The 26,469-nt window shown below is 32.6% G+C and overlaps 3 protein-coding genes across 13 annotated transcripts in view; 2 read left to right on the top strand and 1 right to left on the bottom strand.

Annotated features, from left to right (window-relative positions):
* LOC148626025 (glutamate-rich protein 6-like) overlaps positions 1 to 10,610 on the bottom strand; it is a 28,676-nt gene extending 18,066 nt beyond the window's left edge. For 3 of the 7 annotated variants that reach the window (XM_088569580.1, XM_088569584.1, XM_088569585.1), the window contains exons 1-8: positions 10,516 to 10,610; positions 8,459 to 8,760; positions 3,803 to 3,947; positions 3,078 to 3,220; positions 2,699 to 2,737; positions 1,290 to 1,334; positions 716 to 813; positions 199 to 276 (exon numbers count right to left, since the gene is read on the bottom strand). In XM_088569580.1, coding sequence (XP_088425706.1) covers positions 199 to 276; positions 716 to 813; positions 1,290 to 1,334; positions 2,699 to 2,737; positions 3,078 to 3,220; positions 3,803 to 3,947; positions 8,459 to 8,705 — 795 coding nt within the window. In that variant the 5' untranslated portion in view covers positions 8,706 to 8,760; positions 10,516 to 10,610. Of the gene's footprint in view, positions 1 to 198; positions 277 to 715; positions 814 to 1,289; positions 1,335 to 2,698; positions 2,738 to 3,077; positions 3,221 to 3,802; positions 3,948 to 5,126; positions 5,344 to 8,458; positions 8,761 to 10,515 lie in introns of those variants that run through there. The other 4 variants (XM_088569583.1, XM_088569582.1, XM_088569581.1 and 1 more) reach the window with 4 other exon arrangements.
* Positions 10,611 to 13,270: 2,660 nt separating this feature from the next.
* Positions 13,271 to 15,360, top strand: LOC148626024 (uncharacterized). Its single transcript, XM_088569579.1, has 7 exons — positions 13,271 to 13,430; positions 13,607 to 13,658; positions 13,831 to 13,930; positions 14,152 to 14,229; positions 14,461 to 14,691; positions 14,995 to 15,090; positions 15,255 to 15,360. The coding sequence occupies exons 1-7, from the start codon at positions 13,345 to 13,347 to the stop codon at positions 15,260 to 15,262; spliced, it is 651 nt and encodes a 216-aa protein (XP_088425705.1). The 5' UTR covers positions 13,271 to 13,344; the 3' UTR covers positions 15,263 to 15,360.
* A 1,469-nt stretch (positions 15,361 to 16,829) lies between these two features.
* On the top strand, positions 16,830 to 26,469 carry LOC148626023 (uncharacterized). Of its 5 annotated transcripts, XM_088569576.1 has the most exons (9): positions 16,831 to 17,009; positions 19,772 to 19,856; positions 23,306 to 23,352; positions 23,713 to 23,764; positions 24,059 to 24,158; positions 24,793 to 24,864; positions 25,095 to 25,325; positions 25,652 to 25,747; positions 26,360 to 26,469. In XM_088569576.1, exons 4-9 carry the CDS (start codon positions 23,714 to 23,716, stop codon positions 26,365 to 26,367), a joined length of 558 nt encoding a protein of 185 aa, XP_088425702.1. In that variant the 5' UTR covers positions 16,831 to 17,009; positions 19,772 to 19,856; positions 23,306 to 23,352; position 23,713; the 3' UTR covers positions 26,368 to 26,469. The 5 variants fall into 5 exon arrangements, with proteins under 5 accessions (XP_088425700.1, XP_088425702.1, XP_088425701.1 ...); XM_088569574.1 differs by lacking the exon at positions 23,306 to 23,352 and having other exon boundaries at positions 16,830 to 17,009; XM_088569575.1 differs by having other exon boundaries at positions 23,306 to 23,764.

Genomic DNA, 26,469 nt, shown 5'->3' with positions numbered 1-26,469 from the left:
TATCAATTGTTCAATTAACAAGAAAGTTCAACAGGAGAATATCATTTTATCAAGGGAAGACTTCCATTCCCTGAAGTTCACTATATTAATTACTGTAACTTTTTTTTAAACCACTATAATTAGCTCACAACATATCAATGTTATACATTTGTTAAAGCACTAAATATTATATCAGCCAACAACAAAACCATGTGTTACCTGAAGAATGTTGGGAGGCCCTATACTGGGGATATAATTATAATCCTCATGCCTCCTGTAACTGTCCTCATCTGAACTCTTTAGGAAACAAACAGTCATTTATAATTTACAGTGGGTTTTATAATTTTCAAGTATTACAGTTTTGTAGACTTAAATGTCATTGAAAGATTTTTTATATAAAGCATACAAAATTTCATAGTGTAGTCCATTATTGCTTCCAGATAAGATTCACTATAGTCTGAAAATTTATTGAATGCTTTTACATGACTGATGAAAGAAAGCACACACCAATTGCATTACCAAAATTCAACATTATTCTTTTATTAAAACTATTCAATGTCTTCAAAAAGAGGCCAAAAATCAGCAATGAGTCTGCTTTAATAAAGAGAGAATATATTTATATAAAATTTCTTTCTGCTAATATCAGAACATAGCTTATCCAATGAAAAAACAAATTTAACTGACTATACACATGAGAGAAGAAACAAAAACAAAAAACAATTTAATTGATACATACTGAGTCTGTGTCACTATCACTGATATTTAACTGTGGTATGCCAAAATCCTCCTGAATGGGCGTGGCTTCTTTTTCTACTTCCTCTTCATCTGCTCTACCTATGAAACAAAACAAGTTAGCTGTTTGTGGTATTTCTCAAAGTGATTTTCAAGTTGTTACTTAAAACAGACAGTATGTGAAAATGCCACTATACTTTAAACCATAGAACCATGATGCTTAAAGTATTAAACATGCCAAACCAAAATCTCATTGAGTATAAAATTTGTCTGGTTTAAAAAGGTGTTCATTTCATCTAGGTTATTAAAAGGGACTTTAAAAAATGCCTGGTTTAGGCAGGTTTCATTACATATATATACTATATACAAGACCTCTTACAGTTAATTGCTTTTTATTGACACAAACTTTTCAATTCAATACAAGCAGTCTTGTCTCATTAATGTATCAAGGTTTTTGAATTTGTATACATGTGCAGCTTTTGTTTTTGGCAAACTGCATTGTCACAATGGTATAATTTTTCCTATATTACAAATTATGGAATCAATAAAAACCCAGTGATTTTTGTGAGCATTTCTACCTTGAGGTGATCCAATTCTTTCTCTCCCATCTTCAGACAGAATACCTACAACCAGAAGTGCAACCATAAACCAAAGTGTCATGATATGTGATGTTTACGATCTATGCTTATTCTTCTTGATATCTCATTTGTCTCCCTTTAGCAGAACCCTAGTATCATACAAATTCTTATCAGTAGTACTTGATATTAGGCAGTTTGTTTTAAGGAGGTAGACCTAAGGTAAGGACATAACTCTTGAAATTAGTGATATGTTTGTATCATATTCAATTTCACCAAAGCCTATCAAGCTTTCATTTGAAACAGGATGAAATCAGTACAAGTTATTTTGATGCTTACATAAGATTGATGTAAAATGCTGAATACAAATGTTCCAATGATTTGTAAGAGTTATGTCCCTTACCCTAAGTCTGTTTCCTTAAATACATCCTTACTGACCCTACTTAAATAAAAATGGCCAGATAAAGTAATGCGGTTACAAAGTTAGTGAAATGAAACACACTTTTTTAACAGATAAACTTTCCCTTGTCCACCTTTTTTGTTGTCAAAGTTCCTTTTTTCTTCTAACTTTTGAGGTGGTTATTAACAACTAAAAGTTATTCTGCTTTTAATAATTCATCATTACTGGTATTTTCATTCCTAGCAGCGGGTTAAATCTATCATTATTAAATTGAAAACATCTGATCTTGTTAAAAGTAGTATGGTTAAAACAGTCTATATTTTACATAGCAAATTACAAGCAAAATACTACATTTGTTAAAAAATACATAACATGTAAATAAGTCTTGCCTAAATCTACAGATTTCAAGAAAAAAAATCAAATGGTTTTTATTTTGAGAAAGATCTGACATGACTTTGACAGGAACTACTACGAAGTGTAAATTGGCAATATTTGAACAAAAAATAGGGAAAAAAACTGTTAACAGTAAAATCAAAATTTTAAAAGGGGTAAGTCCACCAAAAATGGGATAAAATTATCACTGAAAGATCAAAAATTTTGAAGACTGAAATTTGACATTATTTCTTATTCAAAGAAAATGGTTCATTTCATTAGTGAACATACCATAATTGTTTGGTCAATTGGTAATTCTGGTTTAGCCATGCTATAATGCTTACCAGTGACTATTCATGAAATGCTATTTTCAAAACGAAACAAAAAATTGTTACACATGGGGTAAAGTTGTTTCATATAAAGCTTAAATACGCCTACTGCATAGCACTGATATCAAAACTAGGTATTAGGACTTCAAAATTCCACTCTTTTTTTTTCATTTTAGAGACACTACATAAATTTTTAAAAATTCCTAATATTGTAAACACTTCAAATTCAATAGCAAACATCAAATCTGAATCTATATATAGTGTAACTCAGAAGCAAACAAATTAGCGTTAAATCGCTGAATGATAATAACCTCTACTAGAACTCCTGCTAGAAGCAGATAATCTTTTCCCTGCAAATGTAAAATTTTTGTGAAAATAAAACCACAATCCTTCACTGAAAAATACATCAGGATATCACAGAATACAGACAGTTTTATCTACAACTTAGCCAAAATTAAGGATAACTCAGAACTAGATTTTCAGCTGTGGTGATATTGTTTTTTTTTTAAACATGTACATGTAAACAAATAAAACACGACAAAATAATTATCAATAACCAAAAACTTATTTCCCACTAATAACAGACTGCAAGCTGACTACAGTATATGTATAATACTTGTTTTCCTTTTAACCCAAAAAAATAATGACATGTTATCTCCCTTAGACCATCTGGTTTCTCACAATACATACTAGATCGACCAGTCAAAACTTTAGCTTCCTCTCCAGGGTCTTGGTACCATTCCCAATCTGTCTGAGTGTTCAATGTTATAAAAGTTATCTCCTTTCCATCATAAGTTACCCTTTTTGATGTTTCCTTAGCAGACAAAGACTTACTGAAAAAAAAAACAACTTAATATAAAAAAAAAGACCAATTTTCATTAAATGTCCAGTAAATACTATCATATTAACTTTGAATATGTAGAGTAAACACAATGTCAGTAATTTGCGCACCAAGTGAAACATGTACATACCAAACCCCTTCTTGACTTGTTGAATTCGTAAGGTTTAGGCGTGTGTTTGATTAACCACTTTCTAAATGCATTATAACTGATATGAATGGACTTTACAAGTGTCTGGTTTAGACAGGTTTTTCTTTATTTGGGGCAGGTTAGACAGGTTTCACAGTATTTCTATTTATTTTTCATGTACTAGTACCAAATGTATACTGTGAACAGTCAAAATGCATTCAACTGAATATAATTTTGTTGAGACCTCACAAGCACCTGTTACATGGTCTTTATACTCGGTTTTTATGACTTGTTTTCAATGATGTGATTGAACATAATCAGCATGTAAATGTCATGATTTGTACTAAAAAAATCACAAACGACATACAGAAATCTTCTCAAACAAAATTCATGCTTAAATAAGTCACACTAAAAAATTTTACTACATTAATTATAGTCTCCACTTACTCTCCTGAGAAAGTTACTGATCTCCTTGATGATCTCTCATCATCAGAGTCTCTGTCCCCAGACATATTAGATTCTCTCCTAAACCCTCGTACAATGGCCGGCCTTGCTCTTCCTGATCCTGGTTTATCTAGTGATGCTGATGATACTGAAATACAATACATAAATTATATTTCTTCCATTCTAAACTGGTGATTAAAATACACGAGTCTTTAACCACCAGACAGTGATGTAATTTCTATGACAGTTTTCAAAGTTTCTACAGATTTCACAAGCAAAACTGATATTCCTTCACTGGCTTCAGCATATTCTTGATTTTATCTTCTATTTCTCCACTTTTTATAATGAAATTAAAATCTGAACATGCCTGCTAAAGCTGCCATGATAAAAATCTCAACTTTCCATCTTGAGAGAAGAAATAATCAAAACCACTAATTACCACATTTTTGCATAGGAAAATCTATATACATGTGTCCACATGAACATGAATATTAAAGAAAGATTTTTATACTAAAAAGATTAAAAATCAGTTTTATTTTTGTATCAATGCCATTTAAGGAGGTAGACCTAGGGTAAGGGACATAACTCATGAAATCAGTGATATGTTTGTATTATATTCAATTTCACCAAAGCCTCTCAAGCTTTTGTTTGAAGCAGAATAAAATGAATCTAAGTTAATTAAATGCTTACATAATATTGATGTGAAATGCTCAATGCAAACGTTCCAAGGCCTAACTAACCACTTCTAATGTTTCCATTCATTTACATGTTAAAAAAGTAATTTTCAAAGTTTCACGGTGAATTCCCAGGACAAATGACATCTTAAAGTTGCATACCATTGCGTAGCTTGGAAAATAAGGCTTCCAAAATCATTATGCTAACGGTACAATGATTGTGTAAATTATTAATACACTTTCGCACTTAATTACATATATGATTTTAAAGTACACATTCTCAGCTTTATTTTGACTACTTTTAATCATAATACACACAAATAATGCACTTAAAATGCATATGTTTAAGTTCAGTGTGTTTTTGGTACTACATAGGGTGGGGTGGCCATTTGACCCTGAAGTGGTTAGTGAGACCCAATGATTTTTAAGAGTTATGTCCCTTAACCTAGGTCTACATCCTTAAGCATTACTTAGATAAATTCTCACAAGCCATTTGAATAAAATCACAGAAAAAATGAACTATGTTTTTCAATTCTTAGAAAATTAATATAAACCTATAATGAATACTTAAGTCATGATAATATCTCAAATAATACATGAAAGTTAAGTTCAAACATGGTTTCGACAATGATACAGATTGAACATTTACTTACATAAATAGATATATGGTGGATACTGAATACCAACAGCCTTTTCGTTTAGGACCATTGTATTAAGTCATAGTCTCCAAACTTTCTAATCATATATGGATTTTACCAATGATAACTGAACAGTAAGAGAGAACAATTGTGGTTATGGCATTTCTTATCCAAAAAGCAGAAAAAAGCCATCTAACTAATCATTGGAACAGTATCCTGATTAGGTTGATCACTGCTTTTTGATGGGATCAGACAACAATCATTGCCTTTTCATTGGCCCAGACAACAATCACTGCTTTTTGATAGGATAAGATAACAATAACTGATTTTTGATTGGTCCAGACAACAATTGCTGACAGCTGATTGGCCCAGACAACAATCACTGCCAGCTGATTGGCCTAGACAACAACCATTGCCAGCTGATTGGCCAAAACAACCATCACTACCAGCTGTTTGGCCAGCACTCCACAGTATTGTAGAACTGCCTGATTTTGGTCTTGTAATCTGATGCTTTGTAACATTTATCACTTTAAAAAATTGTCAAGCATCTGTAAATCTATATATCTAGAAATAGCTCAAGCCAAGGCCTTCAGGATGCAGTAAAAATTTTCTGGAAAAAAATTACCCACAGCATATAGGGTTACCATAGAAACCATGCAAAAATATGCGAAAATTTGCAAAAAAGTTCATAAAATCAGGTTTAAAAATATCAAATTTCCCGCAAAATATCTGAAATTTTTATTTCAATCCCTGAAACTGTTCAAACTTTTCCCTTCAAAAACCCCTTCCTCATATGGGCATCGCCGGTTAGATTTTGAGCTATTTCACTTTGTAATCCACTTATTAAATTTAGCATGGTAAAAAATTGACTTACTTTCACTTTCACAATGAAGTCAAATTGTCATTGAAAAAAAGCCCCTTCAACATTGAATATATATAAAACATTGCAAAATACTTTTAAAAGTCCCCTTTTTTCAGAAAATGTTTTATCAACAATAGATTCTTCATTTTTAATCACTATAGCAACTACCGGTTTCCATTCATGTCATTTTTCATCCCTAGCCAAAAGTGCGAAACTAAACTAAACTGTGGAGTGCTGGCTTGGACCAGACAACAGTCATTGCCAGCTGATTGGCCTAGACAACAATCATTGCCAGCTGATTGGTCAAAACAACAATCACTGCTTTTTGATTAGATAAAACAACAAACACTGCAGCTTGAAAAACCAAACAACAACCCCTGCTTTTTAATTGGACCATACAAATCAATGTTTACCGATTGGCTAAGTGATTGTTATAGTTTAAGAATTAACATAGAAAACAGACAATGAGAACAAAAGACAAATACTTCTTGTCTTGTAATAAATACAGTCCTTATGATTCTGCACAATTCACCTTTTCAGTCTTTCTTTTTAGTCTGAAGTTTCAAAGTTGAGTAAGAAGTCTGAATATTGTCAAATGTGACAGAACAGAAAAGGGGACAATAAATTTTAATCAGATGCATTGTATCACTACCATCCAGTTTAAACATTTGTATCTCAATTGTACATGCATTAGCCAAATAATATGTATTAGGCACAGCCTATAACTGAGCATAGCACTAATACATCTTATGTTTGTAAAATCATTGAAAAAAGGAACAATAGCTGAAAGGAGCGAGATAGGATAGGCAAATGGTTGTCCATCTCAGCGTACTGGATGTAGACATTGTAAATAATTCTTTTTAGTTTTTTCTTTGTTATTGAATTGCATTTTTAATTTTACACCAATTTAAATGCTTCTTTCACTTTGAATTCACTTCCATGACCTTTATCTGAGGGTCTGATACATATTCCAGTTACACTGAAAGTCTATCATTAGCCTTGCATTCGATGCTAGATACTAAAGCGAAAAACTTAATTTTTTTTACACAAGAACTATATTATATAAGTTCTAAAATTACTGGTTACCAATCTTCCATCCTGTTAAATGAGTCTACACATTAACAGAATCTGTTCAGTAATGAATTATTGCCATTTTTAATTCATAAAACTAAAAGTAGAGTATCATTAATTTTGATGAAATAAGGACAACAGTGTCTAGAAAAAAGCATAATAATGACCAAAACTACATGTAAATAGACAAAGTTGTAGAACCTGTAATACAGCATTGGATCTATAATTTCAATTTTCACTATATCTCTTCTTGTGTTAAGAGATATAAACTAAAGTAAAACCATTTTCTGTGTATTATTGTATCAGACAGATATAATTTAAAAAAAATAAAAAAATCACTAACATGTTGGAGTCCAACCTCAATGACCGATGTCTCAATTTTGAAATTGTAAACACGTACTGATGAAGGCCTCAATTGTTATTGATAGGCTTCCCCAGGATTCCAGGGGAAACAAAAAATATGGAGTACAATACTGTGAAAACATGTAGGTTTTATATTTCTAAGCATCACATTGAGTGTGCCTCTGCGATCATTTATTAAACTTCATGAGACTGAGTCATCTAATGAACTATTTCTATTCCAGGGATCACTTTGGCCCTAAAAATGCCAAAAAAATATCCAAAAAGATAAGGGAGGCAAGGGTCAATTTGCATTTTTTGTGTTAAAATAATCCATTATTCTTATTATTGGCCCTTTGTATTATTTGAAAGAGTAATCAAGGGAACCAAGGCTCTAGCGGAAATCAAAAGAAAGTTATCCAGGGACAAAGACCAAACATGAAAAACAGACATACACAACAAAGGACATTCAGTAACTAAAATAATACATACAAAGTAACAAAAGCAAATGAGCAACTCAGACTCCACTAAAAAATGGGAGCATGGACCTAATGCACCACTAGGGAAAGCGCCCTCCGCTTTTCTAGAAACACCTGCCGAGTTGCTCATAAAAAATCAAGTCTAGGGTGGACAAAAGAGAAAAGGAAAACACAATGAACAAATCAGTTTTCATGGTGCAGATGGATACACCATAACAATCCACGAGTTCATGATGGTGACCATAAAACTTCTGTAGTGATGACTTCAATCGTGTAGCAACATAACCCTGTTGAAATCACCCATTTTATGTCACAAGAATGGGTCATTGACTCAATATGAGAAAATTCATGAGTTATCTCTGCCTTTCATTGGTGCTTTGGTTACAAGAGCAACTGAAGTACTGAGCTAAATTGTACATGTATGAGTACTCTTGCAGTTCACAAAACAACCACCTGATTCCTAACTTTAATCTAAATGATCATTAAATAATTTAATCAGTATTGCCATTTTTTTTTAATATCATAAGTAGCCAAGCTGAAGAGGTGCCAAGATGAGACAACACTATATAAACAATGTACCAGCAAAGTTATTTTACCTCTAGAAAGGTTAGATTTTGTTGATCTTGTATCATCCTCCTTATTTTCCATATCATCATCAGTTAAGTCAGAGTCCGTATCAGAATCAGAATCATCTTGAGGAAGAATATCACCTTGTGCACCAATAGGAGGTAATGGTTTTGAAGTTGGAAATTTTACAGAGTTTCTAGATCCTGCCCTTGAACTATTGGGTCTAGTATTTTCAGTCTCTACTGGCTCTGCTGGTGGGTCCATTCTGCATAACATATAGGTATTCCTTGTACTAGTCAATTAAGTCAGGTCCATGGGAAAATTTCCAGAGCTAAAATAAAATTTGAATAATCTTAATTTACATAAGGTGTAAAAAACAAAATCTACCACATAAAAGATCACATACATTATTATTATGTATTTTAGAACGGCAAATTTTAAAGACAAAAATCGAGATTCTTCATTTGGTTTGCTTGCATTGTTAAGTTTTTGAATTTCTGACTTCTTTATGAGATAGGCTATACTTTTTTCCTAAATTCTTACATAATGGGTTAAGAAACTGTCTAATAAGCTTTTAACGTTTTAACTTTCAGTACAATTCTGATGTTCGAGTGTAATGGAGTTACTGGATTGCAAGATGGTGTTCAGGAGTGTGGCTAGAGTATAAATGAAATTCCAACTTCAGTTCTAACCAGGTTTTTTTTCAGGATTTTGAAAGCTTTAGTCACTTTCGCGTGAGAAAATTAGGATAATTTTAAAGGCATATTTTATATTTTTCAAAATAGTATTTGCATCTTCTATTAAATATTTCAGTATCATCTGTTATTTACAGCACTGTTTAAAGACAATATATAAAACTTAAATTTATATTGCATATGAATAATGTACATGTACATTATTTTTTTTTCACTATCATGCAACCATATTTTCCAGACAATCCAAATAGTACACCTGAAATTGAATTAAAACAGAAACTCCCCAGCCTTTATATATCATCAAAAATAGAAATCCTTTTCCACCTTTTAATTCTTATACTTAATCAGGGACCATATCATCTGAACATCCCTGACATAATTTTAAATGGTTTTAATACTGAAAAAATGTGGTTTTTTGCATGGCCACCCTTTGTAGAAATACAAAAATGCACCTAGCAAAGTGTAGATATATAATCATCTATGGACTGCCTTAACATGCATCAGTACTACAAAAAATGTATATACATTGAACAGAAATGAATATTTTCAATTAAATATTTCCCCTGTGGTGCCTCAAGAGATTCTATCTTTAGCACAATTTCAAGTGCTATTACTCCATGTTGGCACCTGTTGAGAGTTCTAATAAGCTTGGGGTAATGAAATTGTCACTTTCGCCACTTGAGCCAATGTTGGGTTTACAGCTCTTCATGTTTTTTTTTGTACTTGCAAAGATTTCAGGAGATGAAATGAGACTAGATTATTTTCATCGTTCTTAAAAATCTTTTGTCAATGATGAGCACTATAAAAATCACTGCTAACATAATAGAAGTTCTCCCAAAAAAACTGCATCACCAATACAGGTCATACTGATCAGAAAGTAGGTCTTGCTATTTTCATGACAAAGGCAAAACTTATTATATGTATTGCAAAATTACTAACAGAAATTTTGCTACTTGATGAAAAAAATCATCTAATAGATAATATTTATGACACAATATACATGTATGTATGTAAACTATTGTATATTTGATCATGAATTCAAGCAATAACTTTTTTTAATAGATGAGAAATAATGTTTTTGATAAGTGGGATTTGTAACTTTAATACAGGTCTTATAAAAGACTACAAAAGGGACTATGCATTAGTCGACTTTTTGGGGGGCAATGTTATCTTGTGTCTTGTGCAAGTTTATTAGAAGCCAGTACAAACATAATTTAGTAATTTGAGAGTTTGAGTTGAGCAAAATCTCCTGAAAATTAAACAATACTTGTCTGAAATATAATACAAAATTATGTTGTAAAGTGCTACTTTTTTATTGTTGCCGAAGTCAAGTGGACAACAAAGAATAACCAAACATAAACTACGAAAAACAATGTGCTTAGTGTTATCACCTTCGTTCAAACTATTTTCAGTCTGTCGTCCATCTTAGTTTACATTGATGGTTATAGCGACAGTCATGTGACAAAATACTTTATTCTCATTGGTGAAATGGTTTGACAAAATTTTATCATTTTTCACCATTTCTTACTTATCAATATAATATTGTTCCATCCGGTTCAAATGTAAAATTTGTAACGATAGACTTTGTGTGACACATAGATATTTCTTTAAATATTCTTTGAAAAAAACTCTTTACGACACCTCTATGGCCAATTTACTTCTACAAAAACTGCGTAGTCCGTTTCATTCCAGAGCGTAATCACGTGATCAATTTTCGCTATACCACCGTCCGCGTGAGTTCCGTAAGGGCACGTGTGTGCGTGAAGATAGTCAAGGACATTAAAAAGAATCTGAAGCTAGATAATTTCCGACGAGTGTAAAGATACTTCCCGATCACTTTGGCCAAGGTCTCACATTTTTTTTTTAAAGTACATTAACGTGACCGGCCACTTGTGACGTACGGGCCTATTAATATCAAGGATTTTTATAGTAGACAACTATACACATATCCTTGATATTTCTTTTCTTTTTCAACTTTTTTCTTCCTTCTTTTTTTTTTGCAAAAAAACATCATGTATACAAAAATGGAATGGAATGAATTGAATTCAAGACAACTGAATCTAAGTGTATTTTTTTGGTTTGGTTTGGTTTGGTTTGTTTTGTTTTTGTTTTTGTTTTTGTTTTTGTTTTTGTTTTGTTTTGTTTTGTTTTGTTTTTTGTTTTTAATCAAAGGGCCCTTTACAGAACATATATGATATGTACATGTACAATTCTAATCATCAGACAGTTACAAATTAAAGATAACAAAGAAAAAGTATGTATGTATACTGACAATGTACTGGGTAAACTTCGATACAGTTTAAAGGTATAGGATACTGAAAAAAAAATAAAAATCATAATTTTCTTCATCTATTGGTAATTTGCAAATAGATTGTGGCTTTGGGGCGTCGGGGACATAAAACTCACACATAGTCTCGACAGTTTAAACTTGATATCGTTATATCATTGTCATATGACACTTACACGGATGCCAAACACTATTTAGGTCAACACTGTCAACGAAAAGCTACCGATAATTTTTTTTCTGTTGAGGCAAGCGAGATTCACACGCTTTAACTCAGGTGCTTCGGAAGGATGAACAGTTCCTGCTTCTTGCAAGGCACCAGTCATGATCCTCGTTGAAGATAAAGTCCAATGACTTGATGTATTACACGTTTATAGCGCCGAGCTTTTCTATCCGGGAAAAAGTGAAGGAAACCTACTGAGAAATTGGACACTAATGAACTTTCAGTAACTCTTCTCTGTGTTATTCCTACTAAAACAAATTATTATAGTGCCGCAAAAGGCAGGCCAATAATTTTGTCGAGGATTAATCACAAGTTGGCAATATTTGCCACAAGCCCCCCTTTATTATATCAAAGAGAAACATGCAATCAATAATCTTTTTTCCCCATTTATTCTTGAATTTAAAGAGAAGGAGTTTACAAGTGGTTGCAGTGATCAAGGACTATTTGTCAAAGTTGGTTTATTTGGACCCAAAAGCAACAGAATTATTATAACAAGTAAAACAAAAGCTTTACACCTAGCCCAGCCAATCGGGAAACGGTTCTAGGTCTGCGGAGGAGATTGTGACAAAGTAATCAAGGGAACCAAGGTTATAGCGGTATTCAAAAGAATGTAATCCAGGGACAAAGACCAGACATACACAACAAAGAACATAAAGTAACTAAAATCATACATACAAAGTAACAAAAGTAAATGAGCAACTCGGACACCACTAAAAACTGGGAGCATGGACAAGGTGCACCGGTAGGGTAAGCGTCCTCTGCTTTTCTAGAAACAACCGCCGAGTTGCTCATAAAAAGTCAATTCCGGGGTAGACAAACGAGGAAAGGAAAACTATGACCCGTTGAATACATCAGTTTTCATGGTGCAGATGGATACACCATAACGATCCACGAGTTCATGATGACGACCATAAAACTTCTGTAGTGATGACTTCAATCTTGTAGCAACATAACCCTGTTCCAGAAGCCTATTTGTTAGAGTTATAGCGCGATACAAAAAGTCTGCGTAGTTTCGGCAAGCTCTGGCATAACGTATGAGTTGTGATATGAACACTCCATACGCAGGAGCCGAAGGGATGTTGCCACAGATGAAAGGAAAGTTGACAATTCTGAATGAAAAGTCATCACGTTTGTCGTAAAGTTTGGTCAATAGTTTTCCTTTACCATCGATTTCTAAGTGTAGGTCAAGATATGAGGCTGACTTCACAGTGTCTGTAGAATCCTTTTCTTTGCAGACAAAAACAATGTTGTTTTGGGCTTTGTCTGCTGGTACGACAACATATTTGTCATGTATAGTAGACAATGTTTTTGCTACATCGGGGTCTTTGAAAACTGAATTCTTCTCCCTTAAATTACTTAACAAGTCCGGCAATAAAGTAACTAAGAACATTCAGCTATAGTTTGATCTATGTGGGAGTATAATAACGAGTTTCTATAGCGATTCCAATCCTACAGAAAATAAAATATAGTCAAGATAGAGATGCAAAGCTCCATTTAGTTTTAAAAACTAGTGAAAAACTAAGTCCTGGTGAAGGAAAACAAGCGTTTTCACAACGCTGTATAATGTTTGCGACGTCAGAAATAGTTCGGCGTCGTACTATGACGCTGTCAATCGGCTATAGCAACGCCCTCAGTTCAGCAGCTTCCGCAGTCACGGAAAGTATACACATTTTATCTACCAAACATTTTTATTGACTTTTTACAAGCAGGAAGATGAAAGCTCTTCCAGTTTTGTTGTTTTTAATGCTCCAGATCGCCAACAATAATGATGGCAGTGTCAGAAAAGAGTTAAATTTGAGGTAAATATACAACTCCTGTTTGGACATAATTTCGCGAACATAACAGAGGGAAAACTTGAATAACAATAATAACCAACAAAAATTATACGTACGTACCTCACCACATAAAATTAACCATATATTCAATTTTATCTGCATTAACAATAAAAGTATATATCTCTTTTTTTATATTTCAGCCTGGAGCAGTTGTATGGAATTGCATGTGAAAACAGTTTTGCAGCTATCGAGGTAGGATTTCTACGAAGGAAATTATCATATCTAAATTTATAGAGAATAAAAGAATAACATACGACATTGAGGTGTGTATTTATTTTCCTGCATCTCGTACATAACTACATTTTATTTTACTTTCTCCTATGTATATTCCTGAATGATACATCATTTTGATTTTATTTGATAGGTTGGTTTGTCTGGAAATGAGCTCTTGATGATTGGTCTCTGTTTTGTGTTGGCACTGATTCACAGAAAGAGACGAAACATGAACGAAAATATAAGAAAACGTAAGTAATTTTTTCAACTTTTCCTCTTCTCTCACATTTTAACACTAAAACGTTTTCATGTTTGGTACTAGTAATTTCTTTGAGGAAAGTATAAACAGACTTATCATATAGGTAACATTTTTTTATTACTCAAGCAAACTGAATAAGCATGAACATATTACTGACCCCTTCTTCCGGTAAAAAAATAAATAAAATCTTGTTCTTGTTTGGTTTGGTTTTAGGGATCAAGATTTTACAGAAGGATTACTACAGTCACTGTGATTCAGATATCCCACAAGCCATTGGCTCTACCCTAGAAGGTATTTATCACAAATGATTCATACCAGTACACATATTTCTGTTTATTTTAAAATAGTAAATATTTAAATTACGAGAGGTCATTAAAAACACACACACACACAAATATCATTTTGATGCCACATTTGTTTTAATATAATACTGATCAAAACTGAAGTTCTAATTAAGGGATTGATGGTAATTTAAGGCTGTTTGGTTCCATTATCATTACAAGAATGACATTTATTTTACAGATTACAGAAGCAAAAACAGTTGTCTAGAATTTCCTATGAGAAAGATGGATAGAGAATGTGACAGAATGGTGAAAGAGGTAGAGCAGAAATTTAGAGAAACTGAAATCATCTACAATGAGTTCAGACATTTTACAGAAGAGTTCAATCAAGCTGTTCTTGTACCAGAAAGTGTTATGGATGTCAATGACTTGAGAGTTAAAGTAGAACTTGTGGCACTGAAGAAGTTTATAAGTATGTTTATTGTACATTTCAGTAAAAAACAAGTTTCTTAGTTTCAAGGTTTCATTATCAGAATAGAGATGTGATGAAATATATCTTCGATTTACATTAAAATAATATGGCAAAAGTTAAACATCAGAATAATATGCCCAGTGTTAGTAATGGGGTATTAGATGTTTCACAAAGTTAATTACAGTGCATTGGACATTAATTCAGCCCACCAATCTTAAATATGGGATCAGAATCAAAACAAATAACCAACTTATGGACATTGCTAACTAAATAATGCAATATCGGTATTTTCCAATTTTCTAGCATCGGAAGTCTCGGTAATTAAGGTGGTTCAGGATTATTACAAGGACCTCATTGGCGATGCAGTAGAGGAGGTAGATAGAGTGATCAGTGCTGAAGGTAAGACACGGTATTAGAATCATAGTTTAATCACAGTTATCTTTTTGTTTACCAGTATTTTCCGAACTAAATACGTTGTTTTATTTATTAAACTTTGTTTAAACAAGACATTCGTCATATACACGAACTCAACAATTATTTTTATTTATTTATTTTTTTTGCAGGTTTATGATTCAAGATGATGCCCCAAGCTGTTGTGATAATGACATTCAACTTATTCTTTTTATCGTTTCCTTCAATTTTGTCTTCATTAAAGTATATTTTCTTAAATTTTTCATTGAATTGAGAATAAACAAATTAAAAAGGTCTCACCATGCTCGAAGCAAAATCAGAAGTAAATTCAAGTTCAAAAGCAAGGAGCAACCTCCCACGTCTGCGGGGTTTTGAGGGAGCGAAGATGGACTCAAAACCTTGATTTGGGACGATGACACGAATCATGCAAAAATAGAGACAATAACAACGACAACCAAAAAAAAAACATGTTATGAATGAAAAAAAAAACAAAAATACCATTGCATGTGTAAACATTAACTTCCATTAAATTATAAAATATAGTTTCTAAGCATTGACCAGGTACATCAGTAGGCCAAGGAGTAATCAAGGGAACCAAGATTCCAGCGGAAATCAAAAGAATGTTATCCAGAGCCAAAGACTAGTCATGGAAAACAGACACACACAACAAAGAAAATACAATAACCAAAACGATACAGACAAAGAAACAAAATTAAATGAGCAATTCGAACTCCACTAAAAACTGGGAGCATGGACCAGGTGCACCGGTAGGGTAAGCGTCCTCTGCTTTTCTAGAAACACCCGCCGAGTTGCTCATAAAGAGTCAAGTCCGGGGTAGACAAACGAGGAAAGAAAAATATATGACCCGTTGAATGGAACAGATGCAAAGCGTCTTCTGGTTTTCTTCCAACACCTGGCGCAAGTTCATGTCCATTGAATGACGATTCAACTAAATATGTCTCTATGTTGGTGATAGGCGCACACACGTGGTAGTGGCAATATAACTCATGAAGTGATGAATTTTATGCTTCAAAATCATATAATCACCGACAAAACGGAGACAAAAGAAATATATATTCGAAATTAGATTGATTTTATCATTAACCTACAGTAAATTTTCATGAAATTTTATGTTGAATTATGTATATAGATTTAGTGGAATTCAGTGTAAACCTGCATGGTTTTTTTTTCATAGACAATGTCAGTGTTCAACCATGTAAACAAGAACACTCTTGAAGAGAATAATGCATCTTGATTTATTGAGCCATAACAAGGGTAAATGTTCATATCCAAAATAAATGGGAATCGATCAGATAAGAAAATATAATAATTTCTCATTGCAGAAGTTGAATGTGACCACATTTTTCAACATATGCAGCGCAATATTTTTAAGCAAGCGAAATCAATATTTTTATCGGAAAATCTGCCTTGTTAAATAATGGGGAAAATGTTTTGTTTCAATGAATGAGTAAAAACAATTTTTTTTTCCAAAATTTTGGACATTTATTGTTTTGTTTTGTTTTTGTTTTTGTTTTTTTGTTTTTACTTTTTTATTCAGGAAAAGAACCCAGCTTCCTCCTAAATGGTCCATGACTAAGTAGCACTTCGCAATACTTAAGAAATTTTAACCTTAAAAGGCATCTATAGCAATAGTATTTAGCGGGTCAGATACCGGAAATATTCCAGTTCTGGACGGATGATGGGAATATTTTACACATATCATGTGACGTAAAACAAAATTCAGACGCGACTATCTGTATGACGGATGTTAAAAAAAAAAGAAAATGATCGTCTTTCCTATCGTAGAAAAGCCATGCTTCGTTTTGGATATACAATCAGAGTTATATTTTTTTTCCGAGGCGGGTTAGGTTCTTGACAACAGCAACAGTGAAACAGCGGAGATACACGTACGTACATCTATGTTTTCCCGAACTCTTGGAACTCATATTCCATGTATTCTGTCATTCACTTCTTTTAATAAGTGAAAAAATAGAAAAAACTATCAGAAAAGGTGAACTTATATTTACTGAAACATGATCATAACCTGTTATATTTTTATTTGATTTATGGAAACGTTGAATTTTCTCCGTAAGGACAGTCACTTTTCGTTACTTCCAGGACATGACTTTTTTTGGCAAGGGGGTGTTAAGATAGTATATGTAATAACCGTAGAACTCGCAGTGCTCGCTTAATGATGAAGGTGAAACCTTTTAACGCTCCCGAAGAAACATAAAAACAACTTTGATAATATTAGTCAGCTCTAATTTGATATATTATTATACTTATAACCTTCAAATATGGTAAATTTTGTAATGATATATGTCCTAAAGCATTATACTAATTGTCATGGTCTTGTATGTCTATTGGCCGAAATGTCCGGCATTTATAAGAAATTATTGGTTGTCATGGTCCGAAATGTCTTTGAGTCGAATTGTCCGACACTGGTCAATATTATGGTTCTTATAATTTGCGAAACGTCTTAAAATATTTCTTTCATTCAAATTACTTTCGCTTCATTCTGTTTCGATTTGTACCGTTTAAATATCATTTTATTACGATTTGATTCATTTTATCGAATCGTTTCGTTTCGCAATTTTTATCACCCGAGAATTATGGGTATTGATTACGTAATTTTCATACTGCAGACTATTATGGCCAACCCTATCTTCGAAAAGCAATAATTCGATTTGTATCTAATTTTCGAAACTAGCGAATATTTTCCGAGACTGGTTTGGCTCTCAATCGCATATATACAAGTGCACGCAAATGAAGCTGCCATTATGCTGTTTTTCAGCCCCTGAAAATGAAGGTAAAAATCGGATATTGATGCTTTTTCTTGTCATTAGTATACAGAACCAAATTGATAATACGACTATAATCGTAATCGTATTACCACCGTCACCTTCCAATCGGAATTGAAGTTGGCCATTTCCGCTTTACTAAAACAGAAAGACCGAGGAGTTCCGATTGGAAACCTAATAGTCTGGTTCCCTGGTCAATATCATATGCTACCCTAGGATCGCTAATATATAGTCTCATGTCACCAGCGACGGATATGCAAAATATATGAATAAATTACCGCTTATGAATCAAAGTAAAAACCAAGATAAAATTATCTAAATCAACTTATTTATTGTGCATTTGTTTTGAAAGGTAGTCAAAGTAATTTGAAAGAAATATTTTTAAAAACGTTGCTTTAAAAATTTGAATATTTGAACGTATAAAATAAATGAAATAACGTCATATCCACTCAGCCAATTAAAAGACAGAAGACGTCACTGGTGACCCGGGGTTATATTTGAGAGAAACTTGTGGAACGAAAATGTTACCCGGGGTGCCAGGTTTGATACCTAATGGTTTGACGTTCATTACGTCACGCATGAATAAACAACTTTGCTGACTATAAAATGACGTCAGTAATGTAACGTTTCATTACTCGAATTTAGGGTTTTCGAAGTGAATTGTTTCCTATGTCGCAAACTTAGAAATGCCCAGAAGTAATGACGGTTCAGCGTTTGGTGGATATGTTGAAAAATACAGTAAAAGTAGTAAATCAAATCATACATTACATAGAAGTCTTTCAAGGAAAAGATTCCACAGAAGGAGGAGATTCTAATAGAAGGAAATAAACAGTTATTTATTTGATAAAAAAAAATACATAGACAATAGACAATTTTATTTGCACAAACACATTTACAGTAAATGGTTATGGCATGAACAAAAACAAAACAATGTAATATACATTACATATAAACTAAATTTATGACCATGGTGCGACAGTGGTGTAAATCTGATCAAAACAGATTAATCTATAGTTTTAATATTATATATTAATATGATTTCTGTTAAATTAAATTGACCTTCGATTCCAACATTTACTCATGAATTTAATAGTTATTTTAGTGTTTCTATTGAGCTACTGTTTAATAAGTATGCTGTATCTCTTGGTGTGAGGTGAGGTTTTGATGAAGAAATTAAATTGTGGTTGTCCAATTTCATTCTGTATTGATTTCTTTGCGGTGTGTAGTGGGTGCACACCGAGAAGAAATGATATTCATCCTCTGTTTTCCCACTATCACATGATTTACAAATACGTTTTTTTTTCTCTCTATGTCTTTGTACCGACCCCTTTCTATTTCTAGTGCATGTGCACTCAAACGAAATTTACTGATGATAGATCTTTCTATTTTAGATTTACATAAATTAATATATGGGGGTCTTTTAGACGGAATAAATATTTTACGGAAAAATGACAGTTTTCCACTCATAGCTATTGAGCCTACTAAATTTTGCTTAAACTGATCGTGTAGTCTTTGTTCGATTCTTTTGATATAAAATTGAAGGTTATTAAGTTGTAAGTTAAGATGGCAGAACCCTAATTTTTTAGTATATTTTTTACATGGGACATCCGCAAGTTGTTGTTTTTAACTTCTCTGAACATTTCGTAGACTAGTGTAACAGGGGAGTTACGGATATGGTTTAAAAAATTAATCGTATTTAATTGAACTTTTAGATGTAGAGATGTTCTGTTCAGTTCTGAAAAGCATGCAATGTTTGTACATATATCATAAAAGAAAACAAAACAAGATTTAAAAAAATAAAAACAAACAAACAAACAAACCCCAAAAAATTAGAAAATTAGAAATTAAAAAAGATATTTTTAATGCAGCCAATTTCAAATAGCCAGTCTCAAGCCTGGATAAAATGCAGAGAGGAAATATTCTGGTTCAGAGGTGTAGTAGCTGGTACGACAAGTAAGTACTGTTATCGCCGTGCCAATGTTTTGTGTTGGTATTGCATGCCGTACCCACAATTTTTGTCCAAATAAAAAAAAACTATAAAAAAAAACATTGATTTCTTTTTCATTCTCTTCATGGGGAGGGGGGTCATGTTTCATATCCCCTAGCAAGGCGTTCTTTCTGTCGTACTAATCGAGATGTGGGTGCTACGCCTCTGTTGTTCCGTAACTTCATGGTTTCAAACATGTTCACGGGCATGGCAAGGTCATGACTAGCTGCGGAACCTCAAACTTTGACAAAAAATTGCGCCTGCATTTCCAATGTAAGCTACCAAAACACATGCAGCATCCCTTCAATTACGACCCGAAGTTGCTTTCAAAGAGCCAAGTGTGGACATATTTTTACCTCGCCAAATCAAACCTAAATGGGTTTTTTCTGACACGTCTACTTCTTTATAGATGAGGAATTCTGCGAGAAAGGTTGTCCAAATAACTTCAGAAAAATACCCTATCATTAAAGGAACTATTATGTGCATTGCAATGAAAGGTCAATGTGGGAGTCTCTAGAGATTCCATTACTACAGTAGATAAAATATAACCAATATAAAGAAGCAAAGTTTTTGAAAATTAAGTGGCTATGGAAATGTGCACTTAATTATCACGTCAGGCAATAGTTGGAAAGTTCAGAAAGTATTAGTAAAAGGCTGAGTTCGTACTACACGTTTAGGTCAATTCTGAAAATTTGGTCTCACTTTGTTGAAAAAAGCTGTCAACAAGGAAATTTCAAGTGTTTTTTTTTCCATAAAAAATACATATTTTCCTAATCCTTGGTGTGCAGGTTAAAGTAATTAATAAGTAAACTAGTGATTATTGTCATAAATTAAATCCAGTAGCCATGGTAATACTGAAAAAAAAATTGCGGAGTTTTAGTACAAATCAGGGGTGCATTTCAAAAACTTATAGCGAAATACTATGTTTTATAAAATGTAAGGCACTTAGAAACTAGCACAGGATGAAAACATGCATGGAGGAGGTGAAAAAAAAGATAAAAATAATGACTCCGTTTCCGATTTATTTTCTCACAGTTTTATATGGCAATCCAAAGTGGACGAAAATTGGTGTTTTCTAATACACACAAAATGTATTAAAAAAACGATTTTTTAATATAACGAATTCATTTTTCAATATTACAGATTTGATTTCTAATATTACAAAACCCTTTTTTAGTATTAAAAACATCATTTTTTTTATATTAAAAATTCAATTGAATTTCTAATATTAAGAAATCATTTTTTAATATTAGAAAATGGATTTGTTTATTCAATTACGATTTTTTAATATTTGAAAATCATTTTGTAATATTAAATAATGTGACTGATTTTGCAATATTGGAAAGTGATTTTTTAATATTACAAATTCATTTTCTAACATTACAAATTCAATTAGTAATGTTACTAAATGTGTGATATTTTGTAATATTTACTCAATCAGGAAATTGTAATATTAGAAAATGAAATTTTAATGTTAAAAAATACTTTCTAATATTAAAAAAAATATTTTGTAATATTAAAAATTGTTTTTTAATATTAAAAAATTATTTTCAAATATTACAAAATATTGATTTTTATCCACTTTGGCTTGCTATAATTTTACATGTAACTCCGAAAGCTCGTGCGAAATAATATTTCGAAAATCAGCCAGATGATGCTCAATCTAATTGAAAGCCGATCTCACAGCCCTTGGTTTTCTGTTATGTTGCGCGACATAACAGAAAACCAGGAGCTGTGAGATCGGCTGATGCTGAGGAGAGAACCTAATACGGCAGTGGACTGAAACGTTTCGGATACCCTTCTCCATTTAAATTACTTATTTTTTTACTAATACATATATTACATCTGTCTGTGTATGAATGCTTAACAACATTTACACAATATATCCAACAAATTTCAACTTTTAAGTTTTACAAAAATTTATACCGGGTCAACGTGATGTGCGTAAAACACAGGCGCTTGGGGACAACTTATGGTTTCTCGGTATTTTTCCTCGAAACCCGCGTGTTTTATAATGTTCCCTAAGTGAGCACTCCATAGTTTTGTAACCTATGCCATATTTTGTTCTGTTTGTGTTTTCCTTATGGCGATTCACTGGTCAAAAAATTGAGAGCCGTGCATACATGTATATATCAAATGAAAGCTAATAAAACAGACTTTTCAATGCATGAACTTATTAGAGAAAAAAATAAAAACACAAGAATAAATGTCACCATGGAAACCACACAGAAATCATGTAAAAATGCATAAAAACAGAACAGAACTATTCTGTATCTTTCGGATATCCCATACAGCATTACCATTGTTTCGTTCATAAAATGCGTACAGTTCAAAAAAACATACAAACAGTTAAGATTACCTCGCCTCTCCCATCGAACTATGACAGAGACTTCTTTAGGCGAAAATTGGCAACTTGTATAAGAGGCAGAGTGCGATTGGAATTGGTACGCATTAAGAAATTAGTAAATGTGGACCGATTTGTTGATCGGGCTAATACAGCAATAAAAAACATAATTCCATGTTTCAGTAATCGTCACCAAAACTGCAGAAGAAATTCATTTGTTTGCTGTGCCCATTTGGCTAAATATAGTACAAAATTCTTGCCGTATGGGAAACATTTGTCACTTAGCAGAGAAGACGAGTCAAATTTAATGCAATCACTTCTAAGGTCTCTATCTTTGGAAATTTTACAGAAGATATCTCGTCTTCTCAATACTAATCAAACTGAGAGTATGCATAGGAGGGCTTTCACATATGCCCCTAAAAGTACGCTATGGAGCAGAAATTTTGAATGTCTTTGTCATTCGGCATTACACAGTTCAACATTTGGCACAGGAAGGTCAACTTTACTCCTAGCAAGGGCACGCGGTATAAAATTTTCAAAAACTGACCCCTTATCTAGGCAAATGGTGAAAAGAGATGATAATGCTCTTTATCACCGAAAGAGGAAGCAGACTCCTGAGTATAAAAACCAACAACATATTTCGAAACTAAATGAAACTGTGGAATGCTAGCTAATATTTGGCCATTATACGCATGTCTGACCTGTTTTTAGCTTGCTTTACCATCTCTGACAGGGAAAATGTCAGAGATGGTAAAACAAGCTAAAACATACCGAGAAACCACAAATTGTCCCCAAGAGCCTGTGGCATACAAGTTTGCCAAAATGTAACTGTAGTGCACCTTGAGCCATTATGAAGGAAAACAAGCGTTTTCACAACGTTGTGTAATGTTTGCGACGTCAGAAATAGTTCGACGTTGCACTATGACGCTGTCAGTCGACTATAGCAACGTCCTCAGTTCAGCAGCTTCCGCACTTCGGAAAGAACACGCATTTTATCAAGCCGACATTTATTGCCTTTTAACAAGCAGAAATATGAAAGCTCTTCCAGTTTTGTTGTTTTTAATGCTCCAGATTGCCAACAATAAAGATGGCAGTGTCAGAAAAGAATTAAACTTGAGGTAAATATACAAGTTCTGCTTATACAACATAAATTTCGCGAATAGAAGAGAGAGATATTTCATTTTTCCGACGCAATCGGTATAGTTTCGCTTTTTGCCCTTTGACCTTAATGAGTTCTTCTATGGAAACGCAAGCCACCTGATCGCAATTCTGAAAACTTAGTGGCGTTCGAAAAATCTGTATTGAAAATTTGAATAATATGTGCCATGTGTTATTTTCTTGAAAGAAATGTAGAAACTTAAGTTAGAAGACCTGAATTTTACTGCGTTGGCTATCTATTTTGAAAGATAGTACAAAGGTACTTGTTTTATCATATATTCAATTTTATCTGTATTAACAATGTATTTTTTACATTTCAGCATGGATCAGTTGTATGGAATTGAAAGTATAAACAGCTTTGCAGCTTTAGAGGTAAGATTTCAAATAAGAGAATCTAGAGAATATAAAGAATAAAAATAATGTTGATGATAGATAATTTCTTAGTTTCCATAGTGATCAACATTTAAGATTTTACTTCCTTGGATCCGTGCCCGAGTATGTTTTTTTTTTAACTTTGAGTTTCCTAAGGATAATTTTAGTGAAAGATTAGCCTTTTTGGATACAATATTGGGCCGTGTAATTTATATTCATGTATATCGCACAAATTCAGTTTCTTCTTATGTGGTATATACTTGAATGATACATCATTTTAACACTATTTGATAGGTTGGTTTGTGTGGTATTGAGCTTTTGATGATTGGTCTCTGTTTTGTGTTGGCATTGATTCACGGGAAGAGACGAAGCATGAATGAAAATATAAGAAAACGTAAGTATTTTTTTTATCAAATTGTTCTTCCATTCTTTATTGTCCTTAAGTGTAAGTGTTTGTAAGAATCAGGCAAAATGGAAAAATCAGAAACATGCATGTCAAAACCCCACCGATCTGACAATGTAATATCACTCAAGGATGCTTTCTCTATTTGAAAAAAAAAAACATTTGATCTCTGCATCACTGGCTTTTTTCAGAAATTTTTCAATGAAATGAGAAAAATTAGATTTTTGACAGAGTTATCTGCCCTTTAAATGTTCATTTTCAGTGCATTTCAATAAAATTATAACTCAATGCACCAAGCTGATATGGAAACTACTGTCTTTTTTCCTTGATTTTGATGGTGCAAATAGTCAAATTACACTATCAAAATGATGTTTTTTTTTCATATCATGTTTCACCGACTTCTTACAGAGACTGATACTTAAAAAAGTTCAAGTCCTGCATCCATCCCATTTTCACACTAAATGTTCTCACTTTGGTTTTTTTTTCACAGTAATTTCTATAAGAAAATGTTACTAGAGGTATCATACTAGCACTAGTAGGTAACACTTTGCAAACTGAATATGATCAGGTTACAGACCATTACTTCTGGTGAAAAAAAATTAAAAGTGTTTTTGTTTGGTTTTAGGAATCAAGATTTTACAGATGGATTACAACGGAGATTCAGACATACCACAAGACATTAACTCTACCCTGGAAGGTATTTTTCAATTGATTCATAAATTAATATACCAGTACTCATATTTTTGTTTATTTACTAGCAAATACTTTAATTACACCAGGTTACTAGTATTGCTCTTAAAAAAATATTTATGCCTCTTTTAATTCAAAATAAAACTGAATAAAAATTGAATTACCAACAAAGAGCTTGATGGCAATTTAAGGTTGTTGGGTTCCTTTACCATTTCAAGACTGACATTTATTTTACAGATTACAGAAGCAAGAACAGCTGTCTAGAGTTTCCTCTTAGAAAAATTGACAAAGAATGTGACAGGATGGTGAAAGAGGCAGAGCAGAAGTTGAGAGAAACTGAAATGATCTACAATCAGTTCAAACATTTTGCAGAAGAATTCCAACAGGCTGTTATTGTGCCAAAAAGTGTTATGGATGTCAATGATTTGAGAGTAAAAGTAGAACTTGCAGCACTGAAGAAGTTCATAAGTATGTTGATTGTAATTATATCATGACATTTTATTAAAATACAAGCTTCAAAGTTTCAAAGTTTGATTTTTTGAACCAAGACGTAATGAAATGAGTGTTTGATTTACAATCAAGTTAAACATCAGAGGGCTTAGTGTTAGTTATAGGGTATTAGATGTTTAACAAAGTTAATTATGAGGCATTGGGCATGAATTCAATCATCCAATCTTAAATATGGGGTTCAAAATCCAAACAAATAAAAAAAAAAACTCATGAACGTTGCCAGCAAAATTATGCAATATCAGTATTTTTCAAATTACAATTCTCATTTTTTTCTCTCTATCTAGCATCAGAAGTCTCATCTATCAAAATGGTTCAGGGTTATTATAAGGATCTCATTGATGATGCAGTAGAGGAGGTAGATAGAGTGATTAGTGCTGAAGGTAAGACATGGTCTTAGACTCATAGTTTGTCATTTAAGTGTACGTCTCTGTAAGAATCAGGCAAAATGGGAAAAATAAGAAACATGCATGTCAAAAACCCACCGACCTGACAGTACTATTTCAACAAAAGAAGATTGAAAATACCACTACCAGTATTTATCTCTGCATCACTGGATTTTTTTCCCGTTCAAATGTTCATTTTCTGTGCAATAATAATCCAATTTACCAGAATGATTTGAAAAATCTTTTTTCCTTGATTCTGACAGTGCAAATAGTCAAACGACATTTTTTTTTATACCATGTTTCAACAACTGCCTGATTCTTACAGAAACTGACACTTATCTTCAATGTTTACCAGGTTTTATCCATGTATAACTACCTTAATACATGTAAGCTGATTTGTTTTTTTTTTTTTCAATTTAAGGTTGTTCAGATATTGCGTGTGCTGTTACATATTTCATTTCCATCAAAATGAATAGGTGCAAACTTCAGAATTTTAAGAAGGGATGATAACTTTACCAAACCCCTTTTTCAAACTTTATCAAGAAATGTAAATAAACTGTACTACTATTGATCAACACATATTTATAATTATTTATTTATTTTTTGCAGGTCTATGATTCAAGATGTTGTCCCAGGCTACAGTTGTGATATTGACATTCTAATTTTTCTTTTGTTCTGTGTTTCATTTTGTTTTCTTCATTAAATTATATTTTGTTAAA

The sequence above is a fragment of the Perna viridis genome, chromosome 2, assembly GCF_037379345.1.
Source record: "Perna viridis isolate PV_CMFRI_1.1 ecotype Kerala chromosome 2, ASM3737934v1, whole genome shotgun sequence".
NCBI classification, from domain to species: domain Eukaryota; kingdom Metazoa; phylum Mollusca; class Bivalvia; order Mytilida; family Mytilidae; genus Perna; species Perna viridis.
Note: the sequence above shows the minus strand (reverse complement) of the source record. Positions and strands in the feature narration are given on the sequence as shown.